Below are 18230 nucleotides of genomic sequence, written 5' to 3'. Positions count from 1 at the left end.
GTAATGTGAGGATTTCCACTTTAAGGTTGTCTGTTTTTTATCCCACGACACAGAGTGACACATTTTTATTTACTTTTTGTTCATTGTATACTTTTTTGTTGTCTTTTTCACCCTTGTATACAGCCACTTCAACCTCAAATTCTTTTCTACACATTTTTTCCAACAGATGAGGAAATCAACAGTTGATACATAACATGGTACACAGCCTTTTAAAAAGTGGTCGACTTCTCTCGGGTGCTCCCTTTAGGGGTCGCCACAGGGATCTGCTCCCATCTCACCCTGTCCCTAGCATCCTCCGGTCACACCAACCCTCTGTATGTCCTCCTACACTACATCCATGAATCTTTGTGGTCTGCCCCCCGACAGCTCCATATTCAACAGCCTTATGCCTCGTTTACACATTTCCAGCTATTCCTCTCCAAATTGCTCCACCTGAGCTGCCCCTCTGATATGATCATTTCTATCTTGTTAATCCTTCTCACTCCCAGTGAAAATCTTTATTCTTCTACTACTTCCAGACCGACCTCCTGCCTTCATCCAAACATCATAGCAGGTCTCACTACCACTTTCTGTCACAAACCACCTCTGACACTCATCTCCACCCACTTCACCCTGCCTGCACTCTATTCCCCACCTGTGTTGTAAACTGTCCGTTGCGTCAGAACGTTGACCCGAGGTATTTAAATTCATCTACCTTCACTACACCTACTGCTTGCAGCTTGTTACACCCATGAGGTGAATCTTTCCAATTCTTTACTCCTTAAAACCTCTTTCAGAAAATCAGACACACAGCATACAATTGTAAAGAAGGGTATCCAGTTAAGCCTCATTCAGTTGTTGGAAACAACACAGCTCACTCTCAACAACTACATGATTTTTGTCTCTGTATTACTGCCTTCGGTATACTGGTATTGTACAGCAGGCCTTAATTTGAAACTTCATAAAAAGCCCCTTTGTAAAAAAGTAAGAAGTAAAGAGCACATAGGTGTTTCAGCATTTCTTTTATAGAAACATGACTCTCTGAACAGTGCAATCCACTACACTCTTTCAAAAGGCAAAACATGGAAACGAACAGATTTTGATGAATTCCCAGCAGCACCCTAATTACTCATGAATACATGGATTTCATATAATTCACACAAAAGCAGAGACACAGGGTTAGGCCGGCCACAGTAAATGACTAACATCTACATCAATGTTTGACTCAGACATACAGTACAGGTATGAGGAGTAATGTGAGACATTTATTTGGGAATAGGTTTGTGCTACTATTTTACTTAGATACATTCAAAACTACTAACATAAAAAAGACCTATGTGTCAATGACCAATTTCTGTCGTGAGCAGCTGGGTATCACAGCTGGTTAATATCGATTTATTCATTTTTATTTATTTTTTTACACAGTGTGCAGTATCACAAAAGGTAAACTGATTGAAATGAAAGTGGCAAAACCGTACATATATAAATGTTTTGAACGTGGGTGTATGGGTTGAGGGGCGGATTGAAGATCAGTAGCTCAGGTAGAAAGCGCCACACCTCAGATCAGGTGCACACAGACTACTCTTTGTTTATCTCTCTAAATAAACAACAGTAGGGTGTTGTGGGTTGTCACGAGTCCCAAGGCTCATCCTCTGCGGTGTCTGTTGCTTGCAGATTTGGGAAGTCGGTGTGTTCTGGCTGACATCTAGCAGTCGCAGGCACGACCTACAGAGACACACATAAAGGAAAGCATGGTTGACTTTCTTACTGAAAATATGATCGCCAACATGAGGCACAAACGGGGTCCTTTAGTAGGGTCTGCATGACTTTGCTTTAATCTGCAATATAACTCAAACTGCATTTTTTAAAAAATTTAACCTCTGTAGACTTTAGAGAACACTGTGTCAAAACATTGCAGATTTAACTGGAATCTTGTGACAGCAGTAAACATATTTAGAGAAGTAACTACTGAAAAGTGTGACTTTTTTTATTAGGCATTAAAAAAAGGAAAGAAGAAGCAAAATACTTCAAAAACAAACAAATAAAAAACACCCCCCAGCTCAACCTCATCATGGCAAGTGAGGCCATAACAATGTAGCAATCATAATTTTATGTAAAATGATGAATGTTTGTGGCTCTTTGTAGAAAATCCACTCTTTGTTATATGCTGCTCATTATCTGAGAATGAACGTCAGAAAGAGGAAGAGTGTGTGGGCCTGTGAGTGGAAACTGCCTATCAGTGCAGTATGTCCCTGTGGGATCCTGCTGAGTTGCCTGTATACACACCCAGTGTTTTTTTCCATATGGGCCACCTGTGTGTATTTCCTATATTAAAGCTGCTAAAATCAAAACAGCTTGGCCTCAGTATCAACAGCTCCAACACAGAGTATACAAATTAACAATATTTGTGTGTTAAAAAAAAAAGAAAAATGCTAAAAAATGCAAAGTTAAATGAAACAGCAGTACTTTTTGCCTTCCTCTCTCCTTCCCTTCTCTGCCTGCCAGACTCCCAGAGTCCCTGCACCTGTTGAACAGCGAGGTCTGTGCCATCTCAGTCCAGCACTATGAGCGTTTTCCATTCTGTGTCAGTGTGTGTGTGCGTGCGTGCGAGAGACACATGGGGATGTCTACAGTGAAGCAGATGGACCAAGTATATATAACTTGAGATCTTGGCAGGATGCCAAGTGGGTGATAAAATTGTGAATATTTTAATAAGAGAAGAAGTTGTTTATCCGGCTTCACACAACTCATAGGTATGAATTAAAAAGCAGAAATACAGTGAACTGTAAAGGAACAAAATATTCCATTTCCAATATTTATAACTTCATCACATGACAGGACATCAAACTTTTTTCCTCTTTTTCACTCAGTTTAACTGTCTAATGAGTGTTTTTGTTATAAACATTTATGTGGTTGTTCCCCCACTTTGAAGAACTTTATCTTTGCTCTCAGAGAGGAGCCTGCACACTGTGTGCCGAATGGGACATTAAATGGACTGGCCTGTAATCGGACACACGTGAGGCTGACCAGTCAGTCACTGATTCAGGGTGAGAATGCTGGACAACAGTCTCTGGCCGGTCAACTGGTGCACCTTTAGTTTGTAAACCAGTTAATAAGGTAAAGAATGTTGTTAATCAGGATGTATGCATTACCTTGATCGGTAAGCATCTGCTGAGCATTGCTTCCTGTCCTCCGCCTGCAAAGAGAAGCAAGAATTCAAGAATTGGGGTTGAAAAAAAACAAAACAAAAGCCTAACATGACTTGCAAAATAATATTTGATATGCGGTGCCATTAAGGTCCATCCACACTGGAAGTGCTTTGTTTCTTGTGCATTGCTTTGAAACTGAGGGCTGGTTGCAGATATTCGAGGCTCCAGTTGTCAGGAGTATCCTGTGCTCTCATTGGCAGTTGCTTCAATCGCTTAGCTGGAAGTGCCACACAAAATGTGAGAAAAGTTTATCTCAGGTCCTGGCCGCTTCATGTTGCCAGCGGTTATTTAACCTGTAGTCACTTGTAGTCAAATGTGATCACTTTCTGTGGTCTCTGGTGGGCACATTGCTGCAAACCATTTCCAGTGTGGCCGCAGCGTTAGTTTACTCCTGTTACACAAATGTTTTTTTAAATATTTAGATGACAGATCACCTCTTATTCTGGTTGAACTTGCACCTGCAGTGGCCGCCTGAAGTGAGAGAAAAGAAGCAAAGATGTCTGCGTGCCTTTGATGGAGTCTATTTATAGCTGTGCATATATTTGTATAATGCATGTATCTGTGAGTATTTTGCCACTTACTGAGAAGGATGGTGATGCCAATGAGACAGAGAACAGCAGCTAGGATGAGGCCTCCGACACGCAGTCTGTGATAGTCTGCACGAACACATCATGTTAGCCATTAGACAACAACAACAACTTGAAGTAAAAAAATAGTCAGACAAAAGGTCAAGACTGAAATCGATGCACCAATAAGTAAATAAATATTATAGACATTTACCTAACAATATTTATATTGCATTCTTCTTTTATATAAGGGTGCAACAATCAATATAAGGCATTATCTTCTTACTTTAATCAACTGACATAAGACAGTAATAAATTTACAGATAATTACCAAAGGTGAAGGGGTCATCTTCCGCTGTAGGAACAGAAATAAAGAGGATCAGTTAAAAGCGGACACACGGGAAACATCTAAATAGTGTTATCATCAGAGGTATTATCAGAGTTACTAAATCGTGGCATGCCTAAGTGTCAGGAGGACAGGTTTCAAACATTAGGCTCTATTGAATCTGACGTCCAGGACTGTACTTACCGTTCTGTTCTTCTGCGAACACCAGGGACACAACTGCAAGGGATCAGACACAACTGTGAAACAGAGCCAATCTCGTGCTGCTGATAAGAGATCTTGAAAGTGGAAGTTGATGTTAAACTATTTCATGCAGCATTCAAAGAAAGGCAATGAAATTCTCTCAGTGGCAATTCATAAATACCTCTTAAAGCTTTCGTATTTAAAATTATAAATAAAGCTCCGTTTCACCAAATATCATCTCTAGTTTCCACTTGATGAAGCCTCGCTTCATTACCAATGGAAATTACACTGTCAGAAATTAGTTCCACGTACGGTGCTGTGAAAATGTATTTCCCCCCACTTCCTCATTTATTGTTTTTTTTTAATGTAACATATTAATGACACTTAAATGTTTCCGATAAAACATATTTTATTTTTAGACAAATATAATCAATGTGAATACTAAAATGCAATTTAAAAAAAAAAGGATTTTATTTATCATGGGAGTTACCCAGACCTATTTGACCCTGTGTGACAGAGTTTGGTTTAAGGTCACAATAAAAAAACCTCGATCAGTTTTCACTCAAGAATTTTTTTTTTTTTTTTTTTTTTGGGGGGGGGGGGGGGGGGGGGGGTTGTATTTCTTTCTGGTCAGCGGTGGTTTTCTCCTTAGATCTCTCCAATAGATGCCATTTTTGCACAATCTTTTTCTTGTTGTTTAATCATGAACTCTGACCTTAACTAAGACTAAGTGAGGCCTGCAGTTCTTTAGTTGTTGTTCTGATTTCTTTTGTGACTTCCTGCATGATTTGTCCATGCAGTCTTGAAGTATTTTTTAATTTATGATTTAATAATTGAGGCAATTACTTTTCCACACAGGGCCAGGTAGGTTTGAATACCCTTTCCCCTTAATAAATTACATCATCATTTAAAAAGTGCATTTTGTATTTACCCAGGTAGTCTTTGTCTAGTTTTTCAATTTGATGTGCAAGAAAAAGGAAAATCAGAAAGAAGCATATACTTTTACACAGTACTGCATTACTAAAAACCGAATTAAACCAAGACTGAAATGGTGACCAGATGATATCTGTAGCCACTCATGAACTCTGCTGTCTATTTTCTCCCCCACCACGTTATCAGGATCCTCAAATATTTGTACAATGTGCTGACAGGAGACAGACTTGCAAGCTCTGTTAGAAGGAAGTGAAGCTAACTGGTCATGCTTTCAGATTTAACAAATGAATGAAAATAACTTGACGTGATACAATTTTTTTCCCACACTATATTAAAAGACTTGAGTTTTACTTACTTGTCATTAACACCAAAACACAGATCTTCAACATCTTCAGGATTTACATAAGGACAGAAACACAAGCTCTAGTTAGTTGAAACATCCACTTAAAACAAGACAGAAACTACACATCTGCAACTTCATGTTTCACTTGTGCATGCATGTTGACTGAAACCATTAACTTCTAGTCAGTACAAGGCTCTGGCTAGTACCAGCCAACAAAGTCAACAGACATGATGCAACATTTAGCCTCACAGTATTTTCTGAGGGGCACTAAAAGGACTAAACACACAGAGATACGCTTACAGGACATGCATCTGTCCCCTTTGAAGCACACACAAAGTCAAATGATCAAATTCAAATGGATACAAAGTGGCCCCTCCTGCTTTATTTTCACACACAGAAACTTGAGCTGATGTTGATGGACACAAAGTGCTCTAATGGAGCCTCGACAGGAGAATTACATCTCTCGTGCATACTGCATTGCACTGCTGCCATCTTAAAGCACCGAAGCTTTAATGTTCCATAGCCTGAATATAGACCACATTCTAATGTCATCATGCATTATATATTGTGTGGCCACAGCTATGGTGACTGTCCAGGTGTTTGAAGTTTCCTGTTAGTTTTTTTAAGTCTTCTTTGTAAATTAGCTTTCACTTGCAGATAAACAGGATAAATCCACAAGAATATGGTAAGTGCACTCAAACTTCACAGCTATTTCTGTCTGAAAAAACAAGAACAAAACAACTGAATTCAACTTTTTTAATGGTGAACTGTGCATTAGCCAATTGAGCTATTTCTACTGTCACCTGAGGATCTTGGAAGAAAAGCATCTGGACTTCTTTAAGTTTCCTGAAGACGTTTCTCCTCTCATCCCAGAAGCTTCTTCAGGTCTAGGAGCAATGGTGTTCCCTTAGAACTGAAGAAGATTCTCGGATGAGAGGTGAAATGTCTTCAAGCAACTTAAAGAAGTCCAGACGCTTTTCTTTCCAAGCTCCTTAGACTAAGATGACCTAGATACATCTATAAACTTGTGTCATTGTTTATAGAGAAATATATTTCCAGAAAAGGGCACCCATATCAAACACACTATCTGAGGTATTTGTGCTGTGTGAGGTGGAATATCGGAGCAGGGGTATCGTGTGCTCTCAGAAAGGACACGCCTTAACCCCCCGCCCCTGAAAGAAAAAAACCAGGGCAGCGATTTTCCACTTGACATAAACATTCACACATTGGAAACCTTTACAAAAGTCTGGCATCCCCTGACATCTTGAGACAATGTGTTGGTCTGAGTTTTCAGTATAGACTATAAGACTTTTGCAAAGATCTGGGATCTTGACAGGATTAGTTTTTCCCCCCCCCAAGACTGCAACGAGATTCTTTTTGGGATTATTCTCCATCATGCTCCTGGTGGAAATTTACAAGAAGAAAAGCTGTTGATCCATGGAGGAGAAACAGAAGCAGCGTTTAGTAACGACTGCCTTGGATTGAATGTTGTTTGCATGAGGCCAGACACAAAAGTTAAGATAACATTAAAGAGAGAGGGCTCCGACTGAGCTTTGCAGCCACCTTACACCAAACAAACCAGATGGGGGACACAAATTTAGCAAAACTGTCATGTATGCACTGCAGCATTTGTCTGTGAACTGAAAGGCTGCCATAAGAGGAGATCTGAGTGCACCCCTAGTTACTTGTCAAATTTGATGCCCCACTTAGCTTGTCTAAACTGTCCTGAAACCAGTAACAGCTTACCATTTACCCCCCTCTGTTTTTCATGAAACTACTATTTCCTGTAGTTTCATGAGAAACATGAGAAATTATTGATTTTCCTCCACCATACTTGGGAAAGACTACCTTTGGATTTTGGACTGACAGTTAGACAAAAACAGACACCTGCCAATGATCTGATGGGTCTGTGAGAAAATCTGTATTTTTCACGTGTCATTTTATATACAAAATGATTAAATTGGTCAATTAATCTGGTATCTTCTAGCATTTTTGCTTGTGTGAAAGGGAGACACGGTGGTCACTATAAAGACTGTAAGCAAGAACAATGTGTCTCCCTGTTCAGCTGGTGGTATTTCGGAGTTTGGCAGCAAAGAGGAGAAAAAGAAGATCAGGACGAGCGCCTCCATCGCAGTGCCTCCCCACAGCAACCCAAGGCGAGCCAGGGGGAATGCACAGTTGCTGGAAACAGGCCAACAACCACTGGAGAATGCTTTACCTAGTTAGAAAGGCACCGGGGGAGAGAGAAAGGTGGGAGAAACAAAGACAAAAGCAGACAGAAAGACAGTAAGAGAGAACAAAGATGGAAAAAAAGAAGGGCAGCTGAAAGGTCAGGCAGGGGAGAGAAAGGTGGCGCCTCCCAGCTCCCACTGAAAGATCATATTCTAACGCAAATGTTAGTGTAGGGTGGGGCGAGGCAGTAAGTGATGAAGGTGTGTATTCCAATCATTGTGTTCATGACTTGTAGAAAGATAAGAACAAACCACCTGGTGTGTAAGTAAAGTGTTCAAACTTGGCCAGAATATGCAGATTGTTCATGAATAACTCACATTTACACAACTACTAGATTTTTCATGTATAAAAAGAACAAGAAAAGCTGCAGATCTTCAAATTGTAAATGCTGGAAACATCAATCTATATTGTATTTTTGTTTAAAAACCAACAAGGGTCACTGGCTAATCATCCTGTTGTTTCTGACCTAATTTAGTTATGGTTTCAGGCCACTTGGAAATTACAAATGTTTCCAGAGAACCACTAAAAACCTATATTCACAACTGCAGGCACCAACTCCCCGTGGAGCTTCTTCTGCTCCAAGGATAAAGAGCTTTCTGTTCTGGCTCTCCCCGCCTGTCTCCGACTATCCCTCGCGTTTTTGTTGTCAGCTCTCGGAGCATCCCTCTCCCTCCTGACCTCGGGAGTGCTTTACACTCTGTCTCATGCTCTCTTGCTGCGTCCTTTCACCCATTGCTTCTTTCACTTCATCTTCTCCGTCCTCATCAGAAAGTGTTCAGCAATCGCATGTTTGTTTAAACACTGCTGTTTCATACAGCTCTTCTGTTTTTTAAGCTCCTGTTACCCTTCCAGTGCCCTCCGGTTGGTTTAGACCTCTCCTCTAGTCTCTACACTCTTCAGTTCCTGGACACGCTTCGTCACGTCCTTGCACTTTCCCCAGCATTCTCTCGTTTATCCCTTCCCTTACAAATTCCCTTGAAGATAGGCTCTCTACTCTATACACTCGAGCCCATGGTGAGCTTCCCTTTTCCGCCCAACACTCCTTCTCCTCCCTTTTCTACAAGTGCGGTTACGCAATAAACTTCAGCTACGTTCCACTTCGACTTCTGCTAACAAGTGTGTACAGCTTCTGCAAACTGATTTTTAAGTAACGTGAACATTTTGTGATCAGAATTTTTTCCTTGTGTTGGTGCTACTGTAGGAAAGATCGTGGGGATCCAAAATACACAAGGAGCGCTCCTCGGCTACCATTCAGTGTCAAGAAGATGATCTTTGGGGAATGAAATGAGCAAAGCACACAAACATGTGAGCACCTCTGCTTTGAATGTGAGCCAACTGCCAGTTCCACCAGATCATGCTTAAGCTGCTTAACCATATTTTGAGCCATGAGGGTAAAGTACAAAATGAATCAGTGATACAAGTACGCGTGTATGAAAAACACATGCATGCAGTACGTTATAACTACACTCTAAGTCTTAATATCAGAGCTTCCTCTACTGTGTGTGTGTTTACAGCATGTATGACTTTCTGTCTCTGTCTTCTAACAAACCCCCCACCCCCCGTCCACCTGTTTGAATGCTGGACACTGGTGTGCTTGGGGTCATGTAATGCACTACAAAGCCAGCTGCCTATTTTCAGAGGCATTTTTTTATTCCTAAATTAGAAGCAGTGAATTCCAGTATGCAAAACATCCTGTACGAGTCACACACCAACAGGGAAGTCTTTGTCCTCGAAGAAACACACTGCACACAGTGTGAACCCGCTTTAATGTGACCAATACTTTTCCTCTACTCGCCCAAGACAGAGCAGAACCTCCCTTCACTTTGTGACTCCGGCATTTGATGATTTTCCAGAAATGAAAGGCTGGAAATAAAATGTGTGATCACAAATGCAAGCTGAAAACAGCAACCACAAAATGGGCTCTGTTGTTGCAAAACTGTGTGGACTCCATTGACAAGTAAAGAGAAACAAGCAACAGAGAAAGGAAGGAAGAGGCATGAGGTGGAGGAGATCAGCACTGGCAAAGAAAATGAAAGAGTGACAAAACTGGAAAAAAAGGGCAAGAAATACATCACATGACATAAAGTTTTGAAGTAGGATTTAAGCTGACAGTGAGTGGGAGAGAGGAAGATGAGGGAGAGTGTGGTTGGGTAAGAGAGGGGAAGAGGAGGGACACAGAGAGGGAGTGGAGCATACTAAAGCCATGAATCACTCATGGAAACCACAGTGAGCGGCTAGAAACAGTCTTTATGTTGTAGAGTCATACTCAGCAGATCAACAAAGACTCTATCATCTGTTTCTCTTCCAACATTATCCCAGAGAAGGAAAGGAAATGCTCTGAAGGTCACAGTCACATGGCTGATCTAAAATCAATGTCTTCTTGTTGCAGTTTCTAAATTTGTGTTTGTCAGCCACTGAACTGATGCAATTAGGAAAGGTGAGCAGCAAGTGTGCCACCTAAGAGCTCTTCCTCGTCCTCTCTTTTCTCTCCACTGCTGGTCCCGTTTTCTTTCTAGGCTTTTGTAATTTATATGAGGAGGAGAGGACGTCCAGACAAGTCTGTCTCAGCTAAGAAAGGAAAGAAAACTCCATTGCAAATACTTTGACTATATAAGTGAAGTTATTATCATCACAAGATCATCTTATTTATCTTCTGTCCTGTCCTCTTACCATCTCTTCTATTATATCATCAGCCTATTATCCTAATGTTTGCCCCCTAGCTTATATCACTGGAAAAACAGGGAAGAACTGTTGGGAGAGAGTTGATCATCATTTTCCACAGAGTACATTTGCTCTGCAGCACTCCCATCATGGCTTTGCACAACACATTTCACAGCCTCACTGTGGTTATTTGGTTCTGTGAGGGCTTTATTTTGGTGGAAAGTTAACTTATTTGCTCCATATCTGAATTCCTTGTGCTCTTGCAGAGTCTTCTTTGCACATGCACAGTCTGTATCTGAAACCATGACGATCAAATGATTGCTTTGATAAATTAGCAGCATGCTATGCATGTCCTGTGCAACATAATCTGACTGCCTGTGTCCTTGTCCCACTCTGTCCTGGTGGCACACAGTCACTTCTGCTTATCAGCTGGTCACACATACCATTTTGCAGTCCTGTTAAAAAAAAGACTGTGTATACAGCCTACAGTATGAGCACGTTAGAAAAGTCTAAAGTAGGAAAGCTTACAACCGAAAACGGAAAAATAAAGTGCGCTTTTTTAAAATCCAACTCCTTATTGGTGCGATAAAATATGCCGCAAATATTCCTTTGAGTTTTTCCTCTTATCTGATGAATTTAAACAAGGACCCATCTACAAAAAGCTGGTGTACATTAAGCCTGTTGAGCACTTAAAAAAATAGCAAAAAGGGTGATGGACACACGCACGCAAATAAGCGCGTGCAGTCCCGTTGTCCTGGCACTGGTGGGCTCGATGGAAACGGCCAAATAGACGTTATAGGCGCCTGACGCTCTGCTTTTCCGCCTACGTTGTATTTACTCGTCTTATTTGAACCTTTAAGTGTAGAAAAACACAATAACAAAGTTCCCCCCCCCCCAAAAGTTCTTCTTTTCTAAGATGAAAACCTAAATGTTACGTGACCCTACAATTAGCCCGGAATGAGATAAACGCTTTCAACTGACGAAAAAAAACGTAACTTCATCAACAAATTCCCGCAACTAAGGATAGACGAGGGCGTCACTGCTGTGAGAAATGTGAGCTAATTTATTTGTTTCGGCACTTACCTTTGTGTTTAGCAGCAACAAGCAAATCACGAGGAAATTTCTCACGAGCGGACGGATACGTGACACTGAAACTGCGACTTCTCTCCACGCGCTGCGCCAACACCCTGCCTTCAGCACTCCGTGACACTCAACAGGTTGGCTGGGTTTTAGGGAAAAGGGGGCAGAGTTTAAACTGCTGGAGCTTTGTTGCCGTATCCTGATCCCAGGTCAGTTTTTGGGGGTAACGTTTGTCAGCAGAAGGGTTGGCGGCTGGAGAAGAGCTGGGTGTGGAAGCTGATCCAGAGTCAGCTGTAAGCGCAGAGAGTTGGAGAGGAGGGGAATGTTTGCTTGTGGAGAAGGACGACGAGGTTTGTGGGGTCGGGGTTGGCTTTTCCTCCGCTCTGTGATGTATGTTTACAAAAACGGGCAGTAATAATTTTATAAGTGCTGTAATAATAGCATTTGTCACCATTACAGTTGAATATGAAATAACTTCTTATTTTACTGCTGGAAATGAAAGTTTGCTAATTTGCTGTAGGGAAGTTATGAAAATGAGACTCTTGGTTAGTGACACCGACATTTATTTTGACTTTAATTTCGAATTGACTCAGGATATTTGACAGAATACACTTTTCATGATTATTCCAATAGTTTAGAGTTTGACAGCATCAGTATGGACAACTGATCAAAACAGCAGGTAGTAATGCTAAAATGCTAACTGTGTATTACTTAATCAGCTTTACACAATATTAAGAACTAAAGAAGCACCACATGTATGGCAGACTGGATATGATGCATGGATTGAGTGTGTATTTACAAAAATAAACATCAACGTATCAGCACAGAAGTGGACATTTACTTTTTCTCTTTGCATCTCCTTCTAGCAGACTGGAAGGAAGTGATGTCAAATTTGAGCAGTACTTGATTAAAAAAAAAAAAAGGACGTGTCTTCACACAGGTATCTGAGCAGGTGAGCCTCCTCTGAACCCCCCTGCTCTCAGGAGGCAGTCAATCTCTCCGCCCCATCTCCTGCCAGCTCTTCTTCCAAGGCCAAAACCGGTTTGTCAAGCATCAGATCAGATTTCACTGCTGTTGTCAGTATGTTTTCTACAAAGTGACAGAGGAGCGAGAGGAAGTAATTAGTGAAGTTTCAACAGAAAGACAGAGATGGAGACAATAAATAAGAGTCACTCAATTAGGGCTGCCACAAACGATTATTTTGATAGTCGACTAGTCACCGATTATTTTTGCGATTAGTCGACTAATCAGATCATCATCCATTGGACTTAAAACGTACAGCTTATTGCACCAGCATGCATCTGCTCTTGTATAACTATCATTAGCTTACAGCTTTAAGTGTTTAAGGTATGTGCTAACTAAAAATAAAGACAAGATGATAGTTTATTAAATTTAAATGAAATTTGCAGATTGTTTCGGTGGAGTTTAATAAACTCAGCCGTCTGCTCCTTGCTATCTAAAATATAACAGGACACCGGAGTATATTCTCGAGCATCTCACACTTCTGATAATCAGTTGTCTGCTTGACGTTTATTCAGCTGTGTAAAAACTATAACTTTAATCTCAGCCAAACCGATTTACTCAGGAACAAATAAAATACTGAAAAACGCCAAACAATAAATTTTTTAAGTTATCTAAGTGACTTATATATCATGTTTAACCTGAGTAGCGAAAGACAGCTCACCGGCTCTGGTGAGCCTTGCCCCCGGCTAGCTATCGAGCTAGTGGGTAACAGACGTCTCCGAAAACGTCGGAGCGCTTTTGAAAATATGTGGTGTCTTGATAAACTGAGCAGATATTTGAGGTTTACACAGCTACATTATACATTAAATATGTTAAACGTTTATTTTGTGACCAGAAAGAATAATAAGAGTAACATTAAAACTAACTAGCTGCCGCCATTGTTGAAAACTGAGCAGGGCCGCGCTATGAATTCTGGGACACAGTTTCTTCTTCTTCGGGGTTTAACGGCAGCTGGCATGCTTGTACATGCAGTGCTGCCATCTTCTGTTGCAGTCCGTTATTACACTCTTAAATCTTACTACTTATTCCTGCGTCTTTTGGGATCTAACAAAGCTTCAAACGACGTGTCGACTATTAAATTAGTCGTAGTCGACTAATCGTGGCAGCCCTACACTCAATTTATTTTACAAAGAGAGGCTTAAAAAAGACACAAAAAGAAAAGCTTACCCTCTCTTCTTGCATTTGCCATCTGTGGAGAGAAACCATGATTTAGTCAGTCCCAACTCAATTACAGTGACCTTTTTTTCTACAGAGTTTCAGAGGCATATTTTTGTCCATGTGTGTGTTTTTGTTGCGATTACAGTACTTACAAAGCAAAAAACCGACTCCTGCACTGATCAACAAGATGGCAAAGACCAGTCCTCCAATCCGTAGGCTTTCATAGTCTGTTTGATGCAAAGCAAACACATCCGCAAATCAAGCAGAGAACCAGCACATTTTCATTTATGATATGGATTAAACTGAACAGAATACACATTGTCATACTCTGTTCTTTTATAACTTTTTAATGAGCACATATTATTGACGTGATAGTTTTCAAATTGTATATGATAAAAGAAATAAGAGCATGTACACTTACTGTAAACAAATGAATCTTCAGACACATGAAGGAGGCGATATAAGAGAGGGAAAAAGAAGTTAGTGACAAATTTGAAGTAGTCGTGAAGTGTGACAGCATTTGGTTTCCTTGAACCAGAGGAAAGAGAGAATGTAAAGCAAATGGAAATAAATAAATATGGTGTGGTAATGACATTCTGTAAATTATCAGTTGAGTAGTTATTATTAGAACTAAGAAAACTGATTTATCTGCTCTGTGATGACCTTCTGCAAACAGTTTGACTCTAAAAATATTAGTCAGGGCTGCAGAAGAATGACTTTGATTGTAGGGAGAAATACATTTGTGGATGGCTTGTTTATAAACCAGGACTGCGACAAACCCATTCTCAAGGTTAGGTGCACGTAGTTTTGACCTTACTTGCTTCGGCTTCCACAAAAAGGCCGAACAGCACTGCAAGAGAAGCAAGGGTGATAAAATATGAATTCTATGGATTTTATGTGGACTTTGTCTTTAATGTCATTTTCTGCATTTCTGTTTTGTTTACCTGTGAGAAAAGCCACAAGAGTGAGATGGCCCATCTTCAACACAACTGAATGAGACAGACGGAGAGAAATGGTGAGACACGATTGCGAGACATCACTTTTTCTCACATGCATACATAAGAGAGCCAAACAGCGCACGCTCTGCCCTCTCCTCGGGAAGATTGCCCTTGCCGTGTGAGAGGTCGGTGTCTCGTCAGCAGGGATGCACTCCGAGTGTTTGGAGAGTAAACAGCGGATCGCTTTTTGTTTTGGGGAGGAACCCAGCGGGTCCTTTCCCTCAGCCTACGCTCAGCTCTGCAAATGTTCATTGCAACTGGATGAATGCTGTCATGTGCTTTCCAGTATTATTTGTTTTGGAAGTAACATGCTCAGTGGAAAAAAAAAGTAAGAAAAGTTTTGCAGTCTTTTAAAATGTATGGTGTCTGAGGAAATTAACCTCAGCGTCATCCCCGAGTTCTGAATGACCTTGGAAGACCCCTGGGCTGGCAAGAGTCAAGGCATTCTAGAAATTTAGCACCTTTTCTCTTATTGGCTCTTCTTCTCTCTCTCGCTAAAAGTGATTTTCCATCACTGTTTGGATTTTTAACAACCATGCCTCTTTTCAAACCACGCACAAAACCCAGCACAAGATAAAAGACACCTCGTGCTTTTAAAACACATCCGATTTGCCTGTCAAGAAGATCAAAAAACACCTCGATGCAGAAATATGCCGTCTGATTTTTTTCACCATGCATTGATCCAAAATCCCAACTGCACAGAGTGATAACAGAGTTTACCAGGAATGGGAGAGTTTTGGAAAAAAACCATCAAAAATGAAAAAAAAACAACAACAACAACCCCAAAACAAACAGACCGTGGTTGCAGTGGACACTTTTCTCAGTTTCACTTCAGCTCTTTGTAAGCTATAACTTTGTAGTTCTCTATGGCTCACCGATGGACCAATGTCAGCAAAAACACAAGTAGTACTAGGTAGGTAGACTGCTTGTTTGACGCTACATTCAGACTGCCAATGGATCGCCAGTGCACTAGAATGGCTGAACCATAATTTGCCCATCAGAAAACAGAGCAGCAACATGTTTTGTTTTTACAAGATCATTGATTTGATCTATCCAGATTTGACTTTTCAATTCTGAATATGCAAAGAAGACACCAAGACAAAAAACATCCTAAATATGGAAAAAGAAAAAGTTTTGCAGTCTTTTAAAATGTATGGGGTCAGAGGAAATTAGCCTCAGCGTCATCCCCGAGTTCTAAATGACATTGGAAGACTCGGTGCATAAATGAACCAAATATCCTAGATGCCCTTAACAAGTCTACAAAACAAAAAAGATTTGCTAAGCACTCTCTTAAAGCAAGCTCAGCACACCTACACCATCACCGAACAGCAACTAAAAAGAATCATAACCATGGCGCCTGATTCCTAAGTCCTAATTCCCATCGTGCCTCGCTGCACCATACCTGTGCTTACCTGAGCTGATGGTTCAGTAGCAGCGGTGTGTGCGGTGACAATGTTCTAAGACAATGTCTTGTTAAAAGCGTCTTTCTTATTTTACCTGACTAAGTGCTCCCTCCTCCTCCTCCTCCTCCTCCTCTTTATTTGGGATATAAACAATTGTGTGTACACGTGTCCGGTGTGGATGTGAGATTGGCTGCTGTGTTGACGCATTTACACATGTATCAGAGACCAAAGTCAGTGTTGTTACATAAACATCTGCGTGTGTATGGGGATAGCAGGAACAAAGCCTGTCATAATGTCCCTCAGAGAGGACATTCTTAGATGTAGTTGAGAAACTCTGTTATATATGTTGGTAGACATTATTATCATGCTCTAAGCTAAGCACTGCTTTGAACTGCAAAGGATGCTTTGACATAACGGTGAGTCGATGAATCCTTTAAATAGACTCATTTGCTGTCCCTGCTGCTTTCAGAGTGGATAGAAGTCAGGAAAATACACACACCGACTCCCTGACAGTAGCATATAGACCACCTTGCTCGCAACAGGTTAGGTCCCTTTTGCCTTCAGTTCTTTAATTTCCGAAAGATCAGCAGTTTCTGAATTACTCAGACTGTCCGGTCATGTCTCCTTCAAAGTCACTTACATCACCTTTCGTTCTCATTCTGATGCTGGTTTGAATTTCAGGGGGTCATCTTGACCATGTCTACATGCCTAAATGCATTGAGTTTTTGTCCCAGGTTGGATTTTCTAGCGTATTTACAGAAACACTAAATCAAGTTGAAGCTTCAGCTCCCTGCACAGGTTTTTCTATGGATTTGCTACGGATTGGCTAAGCCCCTCCATGATCTTAATGTGCTTCTTCTTTAGCCCTTTCTTGCCTTGGCAGTATGTTTTGGGTCACTGTTATATCGTGAGACCCATCTACTAAAAGAGAATAGAATAGCTCTTTATTGTCATTGTACATGTACAATTTGTTCTGGCTGAGGGAAATAAGTTCTTATGGTAATCCACAACCAGTGAGGCAAGACCTTGCTTGGAGATTCATACTGAGGGCGATTGATGGTCTTTTTTATATTTCTTCCATTCCTGAATAATCACAGCAACACTTGTCACCTTCTTGGCAAGCTTCTTGGTGATGGTCATGTTGCTCAGTCCATTGTGTGTGTTTATAATCTTGTCCCTTTCATCCTTTTGCATGGGATGGAAGAAATTGTTTCTGCGAACAGGTGTGCTTTGCACATATAATGAGTTGCGATCAGGATTGATTGATCAGTGGGTCACATGGGCACACAGCCAAGCTGTGGGAACCAGAATTCTGGCTGTTATTCGAGATCAAATACTTATTTCAGTCAGTGACATGCAAACCGTTTTATAACTTCTATGTAATGTGTGTTTCTGGATTTTTGTTTGATATGCTATCTCTTTTCATTAAAAAATTTAAATACCATAAAAAGTACAAACTGTTCATTTCTTTGGAAGTGGGAAAACTTACAAATTCAGATATCAAGTAAGAATTTTTTCCTATTTTCCACTATATTCATTTATATACATTTTTTGTATAGTGTTATATATTTATACAATTTTTATGTTTGAAAGTAAAATTTTGCCTGAATTATTAAGGCTTACCTCTAAATGTAGCCTTAAATAAAGACATGCTGGTGTGAGCCTTTGTCATACATGTTATTTTTCATTTTCTTCTCCTTCTCCTTTTTTGGTCGTGTCCCCCCCCCTCCTACACACACACACACACACACACACACACACACACACACACACACACACACACACACACACACACACACACACATATTGTCCTGTTTCTGCTATTTGAGGATCTGCTAAGTTTCCAGGTATCCCCGGTGCTCATCTTTCTGTGGAATATATTGCACTGTTTTGGTCTGATGGTTGCTGTGCATTTTCCGTTTATTTGTCCTGGGCAGGATATAGAGGTCGTTCTGAGAAGAAAACATTCAGCTTTCTCCTTGGTTAAAAGATAGCATAAACAAAAACACAGTTTTCAAATTGCGATGTGTTTGTTTTTGTTTAATAAGGTGTTTGTGTACAAGTATGCTGGTTAGTTATCCGCGTAGATTTTCTTTGGTGTTACATTTTATCATGCCGT

General features: G+C 40.6%; 1 protein-coding gene and 1 long non-coding RNA gene across 2 annotated transcripts; both read right to left on the bottom strand.

Annotated features, from left to right (window-relative positions):
- Nucleotides 1-984: 984 nt before the first annotated feature.
- On the bottom strand, nt 985-11790 carry fxyd3 (FXYD domain containing ion transport regulator 3). The gene is made up of 8 exons (XM_084943716.1): nt 11533-11790; nt 5569-5602; nt 4284-4316; nt 4086-4109; nt 3770-3844; nt 3623-3659; nt 3132-3175; nt 985-1704 (listed from the first exon to the last, which is right to left on the bottom strand). The coding sequence occupies exons 2-8, from the start codon at nt 5600-5602 to the stop codon at nt 1685-1687; spliced, it is 267 nt and encodes an 88-aa protein (XP_084799842.1). The 5' UTR covers nt 11533-11790; the 3' UTR covers nt 985-1684.
- Nucleotides 11791-12075: 285 nt separating this feature from the next.
- On the bottom strand, nt 12076-16200 carry LOC146377373 (uncharacterized). Its single transcript, XR_014801640.1, has 7 exons — nt 16121-16200; nt 14655-14699; nt 14528-14560; nt 14132-14146; nt 13863-13937; nt 13720-13741; nt 12076-12618 (listed from the first exon to the last, which is right to left on the bottom strand). It is a non-coding gene; the product is annotated as an uncharacterized LOC146377373 (long non-coding RNA).
- Between the last annotated feature and the right edge of the window lie 2030 nt (nt 16201-18230).

Source organism: Perissodus microlepis, chromosome 11 (genome assembly GCF_051167445.1).
Source record: "Perissodus microlepis isolate ML-2025 ecotype Zambia chromosome 11, ASM5116744v1, whole genome shotgun sequence".
In the NCBI taxonomy this organism is placed as follows: domain Eukaryota; kingdom Metazoa; phylum Chordata; class Actinopteri; order Cichliformes; family Cichlidae; genus Perissodus; species Perissodus microlepis.
This window is presented reverse-complemented; position numbering and strand designations above follow the sequence as displayed.

Excerpts from the sequence above, each read along its gene's own strand:
- fxyd3 (XM_084943716.1), bottom strand. The coding sequence starts at position 5,602 with ATGTTGAAGATCTGTGTTTTGGTGTTAATGACAA. Across the intron at positions 4,317-5,568 it reads TGTTTTGGTGTTAATGACAA|TTGTGTCCCTGGTGTTCGCA; the intron begins GTAAGTAAAACT and ends GATCCCTTGCAG. Across the intron at positions 1,705-3,131 it reads GCAGATGCTTACCGATCAAG|GTCGTGCCTGCGACTGCTAG; the intron begins GTAATGCATACA and ends GTGTCTCTGTAG.